Here is a 17,301-nt window from a genome sequence, read left to right as displayed (position 1 = left end):
AGACAAGGGTGTGCTCTCTTCGAAATGCGGAGTTTCAAATCTGCCTCATAGATGCCAATATATAAAAATCTCTCAAACTCAGTATGCTGAAAATTTTTGGCTTTCAATTTTTTGCACTTTCTACCGCAATTTCAGATCCAGAAGCATTAATTGAGCCCCACATCTGCCACATCTATCATCTTCGTGCTGGAACCAGCGTTTTCTTGAGTCAATACATTTGCAACTGTAGCGGAGCTTAAAAGGCACCTTGGCAGCAGTACGAAAGTGTAATGAAATAAAGCATATCCAAAATCTGAAGGGCCCACTTTTAATTGGACTGACGTTGACCGTATTAGTTCTTCGAATAGTCGAACGTAGCAAAGCTTGAAAGACTGCTTTGCCGCACTACAAAAATGTGCGCGGGTGAAGCATATTAAAAATTTGAAGGGGTCATGTTTAACCAGATGTTGACTCTACATGTCTTCAGAGCTCAGACAGTAAAGTTCCAATGCAAATCTAATCGAATAGAAAACACTATTCCCGAAATTTTGAAATTTCGAATATTCGCACACCTCTAATACTAAGATACAAATGGAAAGTATCGCATCGAATACTATGATTGCACTATCTTGTGCTTGTATCTCAAATACTTGCCCGAGTAGCTTGTATCGTATCACGATACAATTTCAAAATATATATGCCCAGCACTGATTTCTAGAGATATGGATGAAAAAGTGCTCTTATTCGCTTCATCCAGCAATGCTGAAAGCACGAAAATCGGGAATGGACAACTCTAGTCCTTTGTTCGGTGGGCAATCATGTTAACCAGGCCTGTTTTAGCAAATTGTATAAGCAATGTGCCTACCTGTGCCTGTTTCTTTAAGTATATGTCTCAATTTTCTGAGCTTCGCACTTCATGATCTGCGCCTAGATTGGGCAAACCAATGCATGTAGCTACACATATATATGTTTTTTTTTTTTGCCTGTGGGTCGTGGATCATTTACAGGAGATTTTTCTTGTAGGCAGAGAGGTGCTACTGAGATTTCTATTATGGTTTCGAAAGCTTTCTCTGTGTATTAAAAGTTTTATGAGCGTATAATTAGACACGTTTACCATTATTTCTGCATTGGCAATCCACTGCAATGTAATAGAACAGATAAACAGACAGAAACAATAAATTGTCTATGTTGATTGCCGCTGCACTATGAAAAACCTGCCAACAGGAATTTGTGAAACTCACACTGGAATTAGCAGTGACTGGTTGTAGTGGACCGTGTCGGCCTCGCTTCTCGTCAGGCCTGCGGGGACTGTTGTCAGAAGAGGAAGACGATGACACATTATCTGAGGATGTGGACCGGAACCCATTGAGCAGCACCGGCGCCAGGGCCATTGGCTCTCCTTCCTTGCGGTGGCCACCATGCCTTGGGCGCCGCACTGGCTCTGAAGGGAGCACCTGAGCCAGAGTCAGGGTTAAGGCTTGTGACTCCTTCAATGTTGCAACAGTCCACAGCAAAAATTTATAGCAATGTTTAGATTGTCAGAGAAACATTTTGAGTAAAGAAACAATTAGAAGTGTTACGGTTGGCACCTAAACCAGAGATAAGCAGCATGGTAGTTCTTTTTGAATGATCCACAAAAAAGCAGATAAGCTTGGTGACTAAGCTGAAGTGAGCCAGATATGGGGACACACTAACGGCATGCTCTGTACCTTTTGTTAGAATAACTTTTAGGTAGAAAAGATCAGTCCCCAAACATGCGAGATACTGATGGCTTCAGCAATGATGCAGTGCCCCTACCACAACAAAAAAGATGCCAATCGGCTCTGCCGTGTGCTCGAGTATTGACAAGTGTGATATCATATAAGAACTAGTCATGCGACTATGAATCTCGCAACACCATGTAACTACCATATTTACTTGCGTAATCCTCGCACTCACATAATCCTCACCCCCCCCCCCCCCCCATCACCCAACAAATATACAATTTTTTTTTTCCTTGAGTAAGTATAGCATCCTTGAAAATTATCTCAATAATGTCGTTCGCTCGTTCCAGCCGTTGATGATGATAGCATGCGCCATCTGGCGCCATCTCTTATGCATCAAGCCTACTATTATTGCACAGAGATTCAATCCAGTCCAAGCCAAGCCAAAGCAGCAAGTGCGCGTTGCGGTGTGTTTTCTATGTTGTGTCGGTAATCTTGTCATGTTATGAGGCGATACTGAAGCTACACGGCTGCTATCAAGTTGAAAGTGATTGATCATGCACTAAACAATGACAACAGGGCCGCCGGTAGGCCCTTCGGAGTTTACGAGTTTTGTGTTCGCTACTGGTGACAGCAGCTTTAATGTCAAGTCACATGACTAAAATGATGTAACATCACATAACAACTAGTCGCGTGACTAAAATCACACAACACGTAACAACTACTCATGCGACATGTTCCCACACAACCACATAACAGTTAGTCCTGTGACATGCTCCTGACAAAACCATGTAACACATGCATAGTGTGGGGAACCTACTGAAACTGGAGAAGTCATACTTATTAGCCATACTAGTAAGTCATACTGTAGCATGGCTGAGTCACTCCGATGTCACTGGCCATTTCGTTAAAATCACGTGACCTGTTATGTCACCATTCTTGCCTATATCTACTTCGTTTCAACCACAATAAACGTTGTTCATCACCCGACTGCAGGCCCGCTTACATGGTGGCAGTGGTGCCTAGCTGAAATGGCCACGCCGCCAGCGATTTTGCCGTCAACAATCTTGCCGCCGCCAAAGCCGCTGGACACATCAGACAACGCCTGGCTTGCATGGAAAACTTGGAAGAGTGAGTTCACGCTATTTTTCCACTGCTACCCAGTTGACAAAACAAGTGAAAGAAGTGCAAGCAGCCACGTTGCTAGTGATTATTGGCGCAGAGGCAAGGAAGGTATACAGCACCTTCACGTTTGAGGCTGAAGAGGACAAAAATAACGTAGACATCTTAATTGCCAAGTTTGAAAAGTTCTGCAAGCCAGAAACGAACTTGACCTATCATGAATTTCTATTTGGGTCCAGAAACCAAAGGGAAGGCGAACCTTTCAATGAGTGGTTGACGGAGCTACGAATGTTAGCCACAAACTGTGAATTTAGGGTAATGGAAGACCGGATTCTGCGCAGTCGTGTTATCCTGGGTATTCATGACAAGAACCTGCAGCAGAAACTGATTGCGGAAAACCCTTCATACAAGAAGACTATCGATATCTGTCGCACGCAAGAGCAAGGAAAACAGCAGTTTTGTGAAATCAGTGAAGCCGCGGAGACAGTGCAGGACACGGCAGTTAACGCAGTCGCAAAGAAAGGGGATGCCTGCGGCAGCTGCAGCTATCGCGCACACCGCGGTGAAAAATGCCCCGCCACCGGTAGAACATGCAATAAGTGCGGAGGATTTAACCACTTTGCCCGAGCATGCAAATCGGCAACGCCTTCGCGAACCGTTCCTCACAAGAAGAAAGAACAACGGGAACTATGCGCAGAAGACAGCGATTTTTTTCTGCAAACATTAACAGCGAGCACGGTCAACACAGACCACTGGAGCGCTACGGTGGACGTTGAAGGCCAACCAATGACTTGCAAATTAGACACGGGGGCTAATTGTTACGTCATTTTAAGGAGGGACGTTGCAAAGCTACCGGATCTACCAGAGCAGGCTTGCCGGGTTCCGCTAACAGCATTTTTCGGCCACAAGGCAACCGCCCAAGCAAAAGTACACCTGCGGCTTTCAGCCAATGAGAGGGTGGTACACGAAACATTCTACATCATAAAGCAAAGTGTACCAGTTACTCTGAGTGGTTCAGTAGCCGAACGCCTTGAATTTATCCGCCGGGTACAGCACATTAATGTCGATCAACTGTGCCAGCCAGCCCAACCTTTCGCAGATGTCTTCACAAGACTGGGTGAGCTCAAGGACTACAAGTATGAAATAAAACTCAAGCCCGGCGCCGTGGGTGTCGTCGTACCAGCTCGAAGAGTCCCCGTGGCCCTGGAGGACAAGACTAGAGCGGAACTTCAGCGTATGGAGGATCAGGGCATCATAACAAAGGTAACTGACCCTACAGAATGGTCCAGCCATATGGTTACCGTTGTTAAAGGAGACAAAGTTTGAATTTGCCTGGATCCAACATTGCTCAACCAAGCCATACTCCGTGAAAACTATCCCATGCCAACGTTAGAGGATGTCGCTCCCAGGCTTGCTGGAGCAAGATTCTTTTCTACGCTTGGTGCAGCTTCAGGGTTTTGGCAAATTCGGCTTAGCGAGCCAAGCTCCAAACTTTGCACCATCAGCACTCCATATGGTCCCTATCGTTTCCTTTGCATGCCGTTCGGAATAGCTTCGGCCCCAGAAATATTCTAAGCAGCAATGCACCGCGTTTTAGAAGGCTTGTCCTGTGTGGCGGTTGTGATGGATGACGTATTAGTATGGGGCAGAACTAAAGAAGAGCACGACTGCAGCCTAAAACTTGTGTTATCCCGGTGTCAACAGCACAACCTCTGACTTAACCCAACCCCAAGAAGAGCGCGTTTCTGCAGCCGGAGGTCCGGTATCTGGGACACATACTCACGACAGAAGGCCTACGCCTTGATCCGGAGAGGGTACAAGACATACTTGGAATACCGGAATCAAAGAACAAGAAAGAACTGCAAGTATTTCTTGGTACGATAAATTTCGTGCAGCGATTCATTCCCAACATGTCAGAGGTAACCGCTCCGCTTCGAACACTGTTGCGTAAAGACATTCCATGGGTTTGAACAGAGGCGCAGCAAAACAGTTTTGAGACATTGCGTCAATCCTTGATGAAAGCACCCATTTTAGCTTTCTTCAACCCTAAAAAGCCTTTTATTCTCTCAGTCGACGCAAGCCAATTAGGAGTCGGCGCAGTTCTCATGCAAGATGGCCGGCCTATCGCTTTTTCGTCGCGGTCGCTCACAGAGGCGCAACAAAACTAGTACGCACAAATTGAGAAGGAAATGTTGGCGATAGTGCATGGTTGAACGAAGTTCCATGACTATGTTTTTGGTCAGGCAGAAGTGATTGTAGAGACCGACCACAGCCCTTTAGTACCAATACTTAACAAGCCGCTGCATCAGTGTCCCCTTCGCTTGCAACGCATGAGGCTGACCTTGCAGCGCTATCCGATCAAACTTGTTTATAAACCAGCCAAAGATCTTTTTCTTGCGGATGCTTTGTCGCATTTTACGAGCACAGAAAGCATGTGCAAAGAAACTGCGCAGTTTCAAGTAAATGTGCTGGAATTTGTTTCAGCCTCGGAACCCCGTCTAAAAAGTATTCTCGCAGCAACCAACAACGATACCAGTCTCTCCAAGCTGCGGCAATATGCGCTGACCAGTTGGCCTGACAAGAAGCACGAGGTTCCAGAAGCCATCCGCCCATACTGGTCTTATCAGGAGGAGATACACGCACAAGACGGGCTCCTATTTCGCAGCAACAAGGTGATCATACCAAGTTCGATGAAAGCAGAAATATTGGCTCTTTTGCACGTCGCACACCCCGGAGCCGATAAGATGAAGGCCCGGGAACGAAGCGTCATGTTCTGGCCCTGCCTGCCAAGCGACATAGAGCAATTTTGCCGAAACTGCAAAATGTGCCAAAAGCATCAACCCCGAAACGCAAAGATGCCGCTTTTGAGCCATGAGGTTCCAAACTTGTCCTGGGAAGCTGTAGGAATGGACCTATTTTTTTACGTGGGCCGACAGTTTGCCATTATTGTCGATTTCTATTCCTTCTTTTTTGAAATAAGGGAATTTCGCCATACCACTGCTAATCAGTTGAAGTCTTGGTGCACAGAACTTTTTTCGGCTCATGGATTACCGCTTAAACTGTGCAGCGATAACGGGCCGCCATTTCACAGCACAGAATTCAAAGACTTTTTATATGGGCTCGGCATTACCCACGTAACGTCAAGCCCATATCATCCACGCTCAAATGGTATGACAGAGAGGGCCGTGCAAGAAGCAAAAAAGCTATTAAAGAAGTGCTCTCTTAGAACGCCTGATTTCCACATGGCTCTGCTTGAATGGCATAATAAACTGCGAGATTCTGTTTTGAAATCCCCTGTGCAGAGACTGATGGGAAGGCAGACGAGGACCCTGCTGCCCGTACCTTCAAGCCACCTGGTGCCGGAAACTGTGCCCAACCAAGCCGTCCATAACCGTCTCCAGGAAATCCGTCAACGCCAGAGGATCTACTACAATCGCCGCTCCAGGCACCTGCCACCTCTATCACGTAGCCAGAGGGTGACTACATACGATACCCATGAAAAGACCTGGACACCTGCAGTCATTATTCTAAGGCCAGCTGAGACGCCGCGCTCCGTGGTGGTGAAGACGGAAGAGAGCCAGAAAATTAGACGCACACGCGAGCATCTGCGAGACGCACCTACACATCCCGAAGAGAGACCTCGTGACGAGTTTGAACTACCAGAGGACGCCCAGCCCGCTCAAGAGCTACGGAGAAGCACAAGGCCACGCCGGGAGCCCTGCCGCTACCCACAACCAGAAAGACCAACGTAATTATTTGCTTCCCTAAGAAAAGGGAGATGTAACATGGCTGAGTCACTCCAATGTCACCGGCCATTTCGTTAAAATCACGTGACCTGTTACGTCACCATTCTTGCCTATATCTACTTCGTTTCAACCACAATAAACGTTGTTCATCACCCGACTGCAGGCCCGCTTAGACATACAAGCCATATTTACTAGTGATAACAACTTAACATCTTTGGCAAAAGCTTGGATTACTAGCAAAACATAGAAAAAGATAGGTTCTGCTCTCCTTTCCAGCCTCGCACCATTAGGACAAGCTGCATGCATCTGTTGCTTTTTTGTTGTTGTTCACTTCTCTGCACTGGTTGTTTACAGGATGCGACAGAGCCACTACGGACTTCCAAGGCCTGGAATAGAAGTGGTACGATACCTTGTCTTTTTTGAGGGCGTCATATTGAGTAGTGTACTAGAGGGCTGACTGTATATGAAATCAACTGCACAAGAGCTCTTAAGTGGGCTAGTTGGAATGCTTCATCTTTCTCACATGTTCGTTCTTCAGTACTGTTTTGCCATAAAATACAAGGAGGCCTCTTACTTTTACAATTCCTTTACCTGCTTGTCTGACTTGCCACTGGGTAGCCTCATTGCTACCTTGCTTTTTAAGTGCAGCAAAAGCATGCTAAAGCTGTAAGAAGTATGACTCTACTTTGTTTTACTGCCATCTGTGAGGCCGACAACAGCAGCAGTTTCAAACAGATGCTTAGTGCTATGCTTAAAGGAGCCTACATATGGCCATTCAGCATTGGAGGTATGCCTGTCAGAGAAAACGAGCACTGCAGGAGAATGCAGAGATATATGTGAAAGCAGCTTCATCAACACGATACATGACGGAATTTCGTATTGAAGGAAAGCAGGAATAATCCAACCATCAGCAAACAACTCCTAACCTTGACGCCTGCGTGGATGCTGCGCTTAACGGCGACTGCGCCGAGAGGTGCAGCAGGGGGATTCTCGGAAATTGGGGATTGTGGTAATGGGTGGTTCTGGTAAATGGCCTTGTCGGCCGCCGACGCTTGCTTGCTCGCCAAACCCTGCCCTCTTGTGGCAGGAATCGGAACTGAAGGGTTGCCACTGCTGCTGGAACCACGAGGTGTTGGTGCTGGTTGTTGCTGAACATTACAAGATGCTGAGGTACTGCTACTGCTCCCCTGCAAGTGGTGAAAATTGAAAGTATACTGTAACATTGGTACATGGCACTACTTTAAAACATTTTTTGCTATTTATTAGAGTAGCATTTGATGCTGCCACATGTGCACAAGCATCACAGACAGAGCAAACCAATGTTAATCGCACAAAGTGCACCTATGTTTGATAAATAGATTACTAAGATGACGCAAAGTTTGTAAAGAGAAGTTCGTGCCAAAGTCATTACTAAACACCATCGTTTTTATCACCTACCCCCCAACAATGTGAAAAATGAATGCTACTAATCATTTAGCAATGAGTTGAATTTTAGTGATCGAAGCATAAGATAACAAGCTCAAATGTACACCCTTTTTTGTGGCACTGATGTTACAACTTTTCAAAAAGTTATGTACATTAGTTCAAGATATTCTAATACAGTAGCTAATATGACCTTTAGTAGACCTCATAGACATGGCAACGTGACTACACCCAAATCACAGATCACAGTCAAGGTGAGTCCCTACAACCAATGACGAAGAAGAATGCCACACGATGAACACGCATGAAGAACAAAGATGTGCCATGTAAATGCCTACATTAATTTCTTTTCACAAAAAGTTGCCGTCCTAGCCGCAGTTTAAAGCAAAAGAGAATGCCTTGTGAAAAACTGCAACTGAGATACATGAACAATCTTAGCAGCATGGCAGTGATGGCCCATTGCAACAAGACCAGGTGCCACACAATAACTCATGGGAGATGTCTGCTCCAAAACTGTGTGGGTGCCAACGAAGTGGAATCGCAGCTTGTTGCGCAATGTCAGTCACATTGTCCATTACATACTTTATACACTTCCCTAATTGGGGTTACTTCCTATCATAAATGACAAAGTACTCCAGAAATTCCAGTATAAAATAGGTTTCCTTTCTCACTAACTAATATAACTTCATACTGATCCCCAAGCTGCAACGTGGAGCTGCAAACTTTTCGTTCCACTCATCGTTTTGAGTGTGTGCATATATCATACCATATGCACATGCACATTGGCATGTGTGTGCGTGCATGTATGTATGTATGTATGTATGTATGTATGTATGTATGTATGTATGTATGTATGTACGTATGTATGTATGTATGTATGTATGTATGTACTCTGCTCATTTATATTTATGTCTCTCTCTACTTAAAGCTTGCTTCCCCTTTCTCCTCTTCCCTTGCTGCATCTTTTTTGGCTCTCTATTTTTCTGTCACACTTTCTTTGACTCTCTCTCTCTTTCTCTTTTTGTACTAATTTTGCCAAATTTCTCTCTTTCTGATTCTCTGCTGTGCTAGACTCGCCTCTACACCTTTCCCTCCTCCTTACCTTCACTTCCCTTTCCCGACCCCTTGGCATAACATACTACAAAAGGCTACACTATGGTCTGCTAGCGCGCCTGGACAGCTCATTGGTTACGACGCTCGCCTACAGGTTACGGGCAGACCAGTTCGAATCTAGCCTCACCAAGACGCTCTTTGGCAAGAAGTTTACTGTTTCTCTCTTTTTTTCTCTCTCTCTGTACTCGTTCACTTGCCCATCAGGGTTATCCAGGCCATATTAGACCACTCGGCACACATTCTTTGGGAGTGAGTGCAGAAGAGGATGAGGGGGTGCATGCCAGTTCATGGTCTTAATAATTTTTGCTCACCTGTCACAAACTAATGATCTGCTTATACAGCTCCGCTGTTCAAAACCAGCAGGCGCCTGGTAGCACAGGAATTCGAACCAAGTGCCGAGTTGGACACCGCCAGAAGTACGCACTGACTGCTAATCTCTTCCTTCTTTTTTCTTGCAGTTACCAATCATCCTTGCTCGAATCGCTGCTCACCGCTTTGCTGCAGCCTCACGCAACAGTGGTGAGCTTTGAGCGTTTCCTTTTTTTTCCCCGTCTCATTTAGGATGCTGCTAAATATACATAAATTTTTACTACGCTATGAGAACAGTAATCACCATTTGTATATTTTAAGTCCCGCAACAACAACTGTCGTTTGGCCTGCTTGCTTACTTCCCTTATCGAAAATGGCATGTCATGTTGATAGCACGCATACATGCACACCGTTTGCAATGTCGAAGTACAGTACTCGGTGCAAGGTGATAGCGTACAGAAATGTGTGACAAATTCGTGAAGGCTATCGTTGTAGAATAGAAGGACGCCCAGCTACATTCTCCCTTTCTTTTCAGAGGGCATAAAGAATCGGCGCTATTGAGCAGGCACAATCAAAGCACATGCTGGACTCAAACGAGACAAGAATGCGAGCTCATGGCGTTTTGAGCGAGATCGTGGCTTCATCATAATGAGGATGCTCACTTGGTGCTCAGAGTGAAAACAGTGAAGGGGTGGTTTGATGAGATTGTTTGCTTCGGTTTCACGGCAAAAAAAAAGCAAGGTAGCAGCTTCATAAGAAAAAATTCGCATAACGCTCGTCTGACGGTGAGCCGTAGATGCCACGTATCGTTAGTGGGCATTTGCTAAGGCAGGATGGTACACTGTTTCTGAACTCAGTTTACTCTTTTGGGATAGAAAAAAAATTTTTGCAATTCATCATGACACATAAATTAATAACTTGTACCTCATAAATTAGCAGCTGGTAACATTCATTATGTCTGAGCCACGTAAGTAGTAGCCCCTTTAATCAGAAGCTTTAGTTTACGAAGTATAAGCAGCTTTCCGTACTGTAAGCTAAGACGTATCTAGTATGAAAGTACAAGGAACTATAAAAAATACTGCTGACACCATTTGAGGAGGGGTCAATTAAATTTGTGCAGGGCCAGCTGCCTTAACTTTCGTGATTTCATTTATCTTGAAAATTCAATTATAACAAATTTTTTTCCTAGTATTTACAGGTCAGAGATTACAGAGTTTATTGGACTCAAATTAATTCAGAAGACAATGCAAACTCTCATCAAAAGTTACGTGCAACGGGATGATCATGCACAACTGTTTCAAAGGTCAATATCAGGTCTGGTTATGCAAAGAAGCGGCCTGATGTAGGAAATGATGGTAGAAATTTGTGACTAGTTAGAATAACTTAGTTTACAATGAAGTCATCGCACCTTTTTTTTCGTTCTTCACTACGTCAAATTGAATTGCATTTTGGGACATAAATCAGACTCAAGGGGCACTTTTGGATCGAGAGAATTGAAATAAATGGTAGATTCACTGAACAGACTGCCCTACCTATTAGGCTTTGAACGACAGATACTGAGCGAGTCAAATCTAGCATGATACTTAGAAGCGAAAAAAAGGAAGAAAGAGTGAAAAACAGGGAAAAAAAACTAGACCGTATGAGCGCTCTCTATAAGCTAGAGTTTACTTGCAGAAATTCACCAGGTCTTGTACACCAAAAGGTTTCTGAAAGTTTTAAGTCACCACTCGTCCTGTCTGGTTCTCCTTTCTAGTGTTTCCTGTGTTTTTTTAGCACTTCTAAGTATCATCATAGATGCTCTCCTACATACCTGATGCGGTGGTGGCTTTGGGCCACAGGCATCCTGCAGTGAAGGCTGCCTCGTGACGCCCCCCTTGCGACCTGGCGTGACTGCCACTCCCGAAGACGAGGATGACGACGGCACCGGGTAGAGTGGACCTGCACGCGGCTGCTGCTGCTGCAGCCCAGAGAGGAGTACTGGGCTTTGGGCCATGCGGTCCAAGTCCTGGTCCGGGTCTCGCTGCTTGACGCGAGAGTCGAACGCCGTCTCGTAGATATGCCTCTGGCGGGCCATCTCGTCGGCAGACAGCACGCCCCCCGCAGAAGCGGGCGTGGCGGCGTGCGCCGGAGTGGGGCTCTTGTTGTTGCGCTGCTCTTCGGCCCTTAGTAGCCGCAAAGCCACGGCGGCTGGGCCCGTGTCCCAAGGGTCGCAGTACTGCACGTCGCCCGCGTCGTCGCCGCATGCCTCTGCTGCCGACGCCGCTGCTGATGCTGCTGAAACCAACGTGAGCAAATAACACTTCATACTGAGCATTATGTGGTGTTAAAGACAGCTTCTGTTCACCAGCCGTCATCTAGTGTAGAGGCACTTGGGCAAGTTGGTGCGAATTCATATTGAAAAAAAGCTCAAAATAAACCATGATACAGTGAAATGATGCATCATAAAGCACTGGCAGGCAGAAGGTATGTGCTATACGTCCGCGTAAAATAAGCTCCTAGGAAAAAAGCTTGGAACATTGAACAAGAGCTTTTTTAAACAGCTATTACTGTACACACACACTTAAAGAGTCCTAAATCCTATAATGTCTCTGAATGCAAGCATGCATCACATGTTTTTTCAACTGTTGTTTTTCAAGTGAAGTTCGTTGTCTTCATTGCCGACATTGTTGGTGTTCCATAGTTTCAGAATTACGAGACAAACAATGGTATTAGATAGCCTTCTTTGCGAACATTTCAAGAAAAAACATGGTTTGTGTTTCCTTCACGGGAATCGGTAAAACACTAAAGTAAAACGTGTTGTTACAAAACTAGCTTAATGTTTACTGTACATTTGTGAGAGAGAGCTTATACAATGTCTGTTGGTATTTGACAGAGTGCCGCTCAATGTTGATGCATTCACATTGACGCTTAGGGATGCATCTGCATCCCGACGAGTGACGTTGATGATTAATTTTAAACATGCCCTTGTGGTCATAGATGCCTGTGGTGGCTGTAGAAGTTAACAGTCAGAGGGAAACCAAAGAAAGTGATGTGCTAGCCAGAAGAGCATGACTGATTGTGCACCAAACTTGGGCTAAGGTAGCCTACTCAGCACATTTGGAGCTCTTGAATGCCACTGCCTAATTAGAGAAAAACCCAACGCATTGTGTCTTGTCTGTTGACCAACCGTGACTTTTTACGTGGCGAGGGCAAGTGGAGAGCGCGTGCTGAAGGACACTTTTTGGTATGAATAGATGTTTTACAAGTGACGCTGGCGCTTTGAGTAAGGTCACCACCTGGCTGTGTATAAAGGCGTTGACAAAATTGCACTTATCGTACTAGAAACTCACCGAATAGGATAGACGTGCAGAATCGATGCATTGGAGAAAATAATCATGGATATCAAAAGTCATGATGCATTACTTCCGTTTAACAAGAACGCTGTGAGAAAACAGTGGTAGATATCAAATGTGTGTTTTTGAACCCTACAAAGTGTGTGATTGTAGCACAGTGGATAGCATACCCAGTATCTGCTGTCGCGAACAGAGAGGTCGTGGTGTCCACTCCCATTAAGAGAACTACTTCATCGCTTTTTATTTAACATATTTTTTCGACGTCACTTCCATGATGAAAATACGTCACTGAAACTTTCCTGAACTCAAGCATAAAACAATTTCGTGTTAGAAGAAACATGTAATGCAAGTATCCAATGTTCCTTCACTTGTACTTTTTTCCTTACTGCCTAATAGAAATGGTGGGCTTGTATATACATTGGATGTCCAAAGTCGACAACCTACGTTTAAGCCATTTATAGCTAGACTTAGTGTTTATGGCATCCATGGGAATTCGATATATAGTAAGGTATCTGAACACCATGACAGGGAGTCAACACCAGCGTTCGACACTGCAAGAAATGTGCATGCCAGCTGAATGTGCCTTTCTCACCAGCTTCATCCGCTGTCTTGGAGGCCTTGCTGCCGGGTTCGCTATGGGCGGCGGAGGTTGCCGAAGCGGAGCTTGAACCGGAAGCCTGCGACTGATGCGGTGGTGGCTGAGGACTTGACTTGCTGCCACTGCTGCTGAGCCGCTGATTCTCGGCAGCGTTCTTCGATGACGACGAGCCGCAGCTGACGCTCGGTGATGTAGGAGCCGCTGCATAGAGCAGAAAGTACATTGAACCCCGAAACAAGGAAAACAGCTAGCATAATTACACAGATGTCTATTATGTTGATGACATTACACTAATATCCAATTCATATTTATCTCTCCATAGGCCAGTTGATGAAGACGAAAACTTTAAAGCATGAAGAGTTACTCCCTTTAATTGATGGCGCTGCTAACTTCTGCTACCACAGGTGTTGAGTGCTTGAAAAATCGTCTTTGAAAAAGCATCGGGAAGCTTGCACTGATTCAAACAAAGCCTGACACAGCAAAGCACAGGCACATCTCCGCTTACTGAGCAATCTGTTTCTCTATATTTCTGACATACCGTGATGCCACCATGCGGACGCATCCCTGTGACGTACATGTTGGATTGCTCCACCAGCCTTTTCGTGCGCAGCCACTTTCGCATCGCCTTTTTAATTATTGTTTTTCTTGTTGTACTTCATGAAACCATAACAATACTGCTGCAGCTTCTTCGTTGACTGTGGGATGTGTTAAATGACTGCTTCAGAAAAGTTTTATGCTTCTCATAATGCCCGACTGCCAGCGTCGTCTGCTATGGCCACCTGTATGAAAACCACGGGGGCTGAGTTTTGCCGCTTTTGTAAAAAATAACGACTCATTCAGGGTCCAATTGAAGCATCCAATCGGTATTAACGCATGCTTGCAACAAAGAGACTTATTTTTGCTGAAAGGAATGCGTGCAACCATGCCATTTATTGCAGGTTTGCGTTTAAAGATAGGCCGAGGTTAACACGACAAGCATGTGCAAGTTTGCACTTTTGTTTAGCGCACATAGCCTTACGAAGCACAGAGCAAGCAGATTCTCCGTTTTGTGGGAAGCAGCACAGCATTTTCACAGCTGCATGCAGCCGCAAACTTTCTGTCATGATTCCAGGCCCACGCGAGAGCATCATGCACGTGCGTGCCTCATTCAGATTTGTAACTAGGTAAAATTTCACAGGAGAAAAAGTTTTTCTGCGGCACGGTTTTAAATTTATTGCAGAAATTTCGTACGGTTGTCACACAGTCCACATTCGATCAGCATCGAGCTACAGATGGGTGAAAATTATGATTGACTGGCTCATCTCCCCAGATTTTGCAAAGAGGTAAATCGTGATAAAAAATGCGATCCTGACCGTGCTCCATTATCATGGCAAATGCACTGTGCAGCAGCTGTATCCTTTTGCGCCCTTGAATGAGCATGCTGCGAGTATGTCTTGCATACCGTGATCTAAACGGCAATTTCATGTTTCAGTGAAAATACCAGTGTCGATTTTTAAATGCGAATGCATTTCTTAGTCGGGGCATGTCAGGCGTCTGTCGGTGCCCGCACGCCGGCAGGTGTTATATCTCCGCTCTCACTCCCTCTCCTATAGCAACAGCTTCGGGCGCACGCTTATCTTCAGCCCTAGCAACCGGAGCAGCTGGTGCGGGCGGAGTAGCGGAGAGGAGTAGTAGTGGAGTAATGGAGAGGAGGAGCGCGCACTAGAGTGCAAGGGTGCTAGCATCACGGTAGCTCGATGGAGCTCCCGCGGGTGTCGAAAGAGTGTAGGAGAGGGTAGGTGCAGTGCTTCGCCGCTCCTTCTTTCGCCATTTTCTCTTTTTACTCCCTGCGCCCTATTCTCCCGTCCACTCGCACGTACGTATTTATAAATGAACTGAAGCGCACGCCTCAATCTCAACCGTTCGCTGGCTGATGAATGTGTGAATAAATGGTTGCGATACAAATCCATGTCTCACCATTCTTTTACCCCATTAGAATTTACGCCGTGTCCTCTAGGCGCAATACATGTATTCGCATTCCTTCAAGATTCTCTTCGAGGCGCTGGGGGCAATTTTTTTACAGCTTCATTCATAAGCTGTGTGGCATTTCACGGCAGCTATTAGAACAAGCATCAGCTTTCGAAGCTGACCGCGTTTTTGTCTGTAGATCAAAACAACTTTAGAAGAAGTGATAGTAGCTGTGGGCTCATTCTACAGATGTATAAGGAAGGAACCACGTGAGCTGAAGTCGCGGACGGCAGGGGCGTAGGCAGAAACATTTTCCCGGAGGGGCATCACCTTGATTAGAATTGGGGGGCCGGTAGGCAGATGGGGTCAACTGTTATTTTGTGCGCAATGCCATGGGAAAAATTTTTTTTGAGGGGGGGGGGGGGGGGCACGAGCTTGGTGTGCCAACTCCTGGTTACACCCCTGGCGGACGGGAACCCGTGTGATCGCGTGTACACATGAGGACAGACACACCCAGGGAAGTGAGTGGGGGGTGGCGAAGTCTGTGTAAAAGCTAACTTAGCGAAAAAAGTAGCTTTAGCAGACTGGAACGGCACATGTATGATGTAAAAAAGGTTTCGTCGAACGCGTTGACCGAATACGCAAAAGCAACTGGCTACGAAATAGGCCGAAATAGGGTTAAACTATGAAAAATTAGGGGAAAAAACTGGACTTCAGACTTTTATCTTGACTTTCTGACAATGCAGACGACGGCGCACATTCTTAAATCTAATGACGGCAACTCCCCTCACATGTACGCACGTACGTCGTATTTTATTATATACATAATCGGACTATTTGCACATGCATTTTTCTTTGCGAACGAGGTTCCCGTGCGGTAACTGAAACATTCTGTTTTTATGTCAAAAATCATGGTCGGTACTAATTTTAACCCCATGCACTTGAATTAACAACCACATCAGTATAGAAAGAGAGAGGTGACAGTGGCACTGCCGGCGGCCGTGGCAGTCACATCGCACACGTAGCGCGCTGTGGCGCGCCGCTGATAACCCTTACTGCAACTTTCCGGATTGTTTGGTCTGTAGAAGTCCGCACTTATGAAGTGAGAGCAAAACGACTCTGTTGAAAAGTGAAAGTTAGAAACAACGCATCCAACCGCCAGCTTTCCTTCGCCAGAGCGAGACAATATCACGTGATCTAACCCTCCACGTTACCGCGATTGCAGCGCCCGCTCCTCCGGTGGTGGGCCTCGCGCCCAATACAGAGCAGAGTGGCTCTCTGGTTCTCTTTAGCTTTCTCTATCTTTCTTCATCTATTTATTTTCCCTCTTTTCTATTTTTTTTCTTATTCCTATTCATTTCTTCGTGGCTCTTTTTCATTCCATTCATATTCCTTTTTTTTTTCTTCCCATATTTCTGTCTCTTTCCATTATGTATCACTCTCTTTGAATTTCCCGCTTGCTTCTTGTTTCCTTACATGTTTTTTTCTTTCTATTTCTTTCTCTTGTTTATTTTCTGTATTACTGTCTTTTTGTCTCTTTCTACGTTTCTTTCTCGCACTGTATATGATATGCTTTACTGTCTCCCTTCTTTTTATCCTCCTCATCCTCTCATCTCTCCACCTCAGCCTCACCGTCTTACACACCCTCTTGGTTTATTGCACTATAAAATGCTGTCTATCACTCTGCTAACTTAGTAGTAGTAGTAGTAGTAGTAGTAGTAGTAGTAGTAGTAGTAGTAGTAGTAGTAGTAGTAGTAGTAGTAGAGCCTATAATATATGAATGGCGCATACCAACGCTGAGGAATCGACTAAAAACCAGGTAGCTCTAACGAAATACTTTATTTTGTTAGCTTACGTCTTTTAAAATAATGATAGCAAAGAAGGAAAAAATTGTTAAATACTAGAAAGTGGCAAATAAAAACTGCGGATATAGAAAATGAAGCAGATAATTTCATCAACAACAACGACAACAACAACAACAACAAATAAATAAATAAATAAATAAATAAATAAAGCAATTTGGAAACCTG

The 17,301-nt window shown here is 45.1% G+C and overlaps 1 protein-coding gene across 5 annotated transcripts in view; it reads right to left on the bottom strand.

Annotated features, from left to right (window-relative positions):
• The window catches only part of LOC119166621 (SH2 domain-containing adapter heavyweight), a 232,187-nt gene that overhangs the window by 29,396 nt on the left and 185,490 nt on the right, over nt 1-17,301 (bottom strand). For 4 of the 5 annotated variants that reach the window (XM_075891526.1, XM_075891521.1, XM_075891524.1 and 1 more), the window contains 4 exons: nt 13,319-13,525; nt 11,205-11,668; nt 7,477-7,737; nt 1,221-1,433 (listed from right to left, as the gene is read on the bottom strand). In XM_075891526.1, coding sequence (XP_075747641.1) covers nt 1,221-1,433; nt 7,477-7,737; nt 11,205-11,668; nt 13,319-13,525 — 1,145 coding nt within the window. The remainder of the gene's footprint in view (nt 1-1,220; nt 1,434-7,476; nt 7,738-11,204; nt 11,669-13,318; nt 13,526-17,301) is intronic. The other variant, XM_075891522.1, reaches the window with a different exon arrangement.

Source organism: Rhipicephalus microplus, chromosome 1 (genome assembly GCF_043290135.1).
Source record: "Rhipicephalus microplus isolate Deutch F79 chromosome 1, USDA_Rmic, whole genome shotgun sequence".
In the NCBI taxonomy this organism is placed as follows: Eukaryota; Metazoa; Arthropoda; class Arachnida; order Ixodida; family Ixodidae; genus Rhipicephalus; species Rhipicephalus microplus.
Note: the sequence above shows the minus strand (reverse complement) of the source record. Positions and strands in the feature narration are given on the sequence as shown.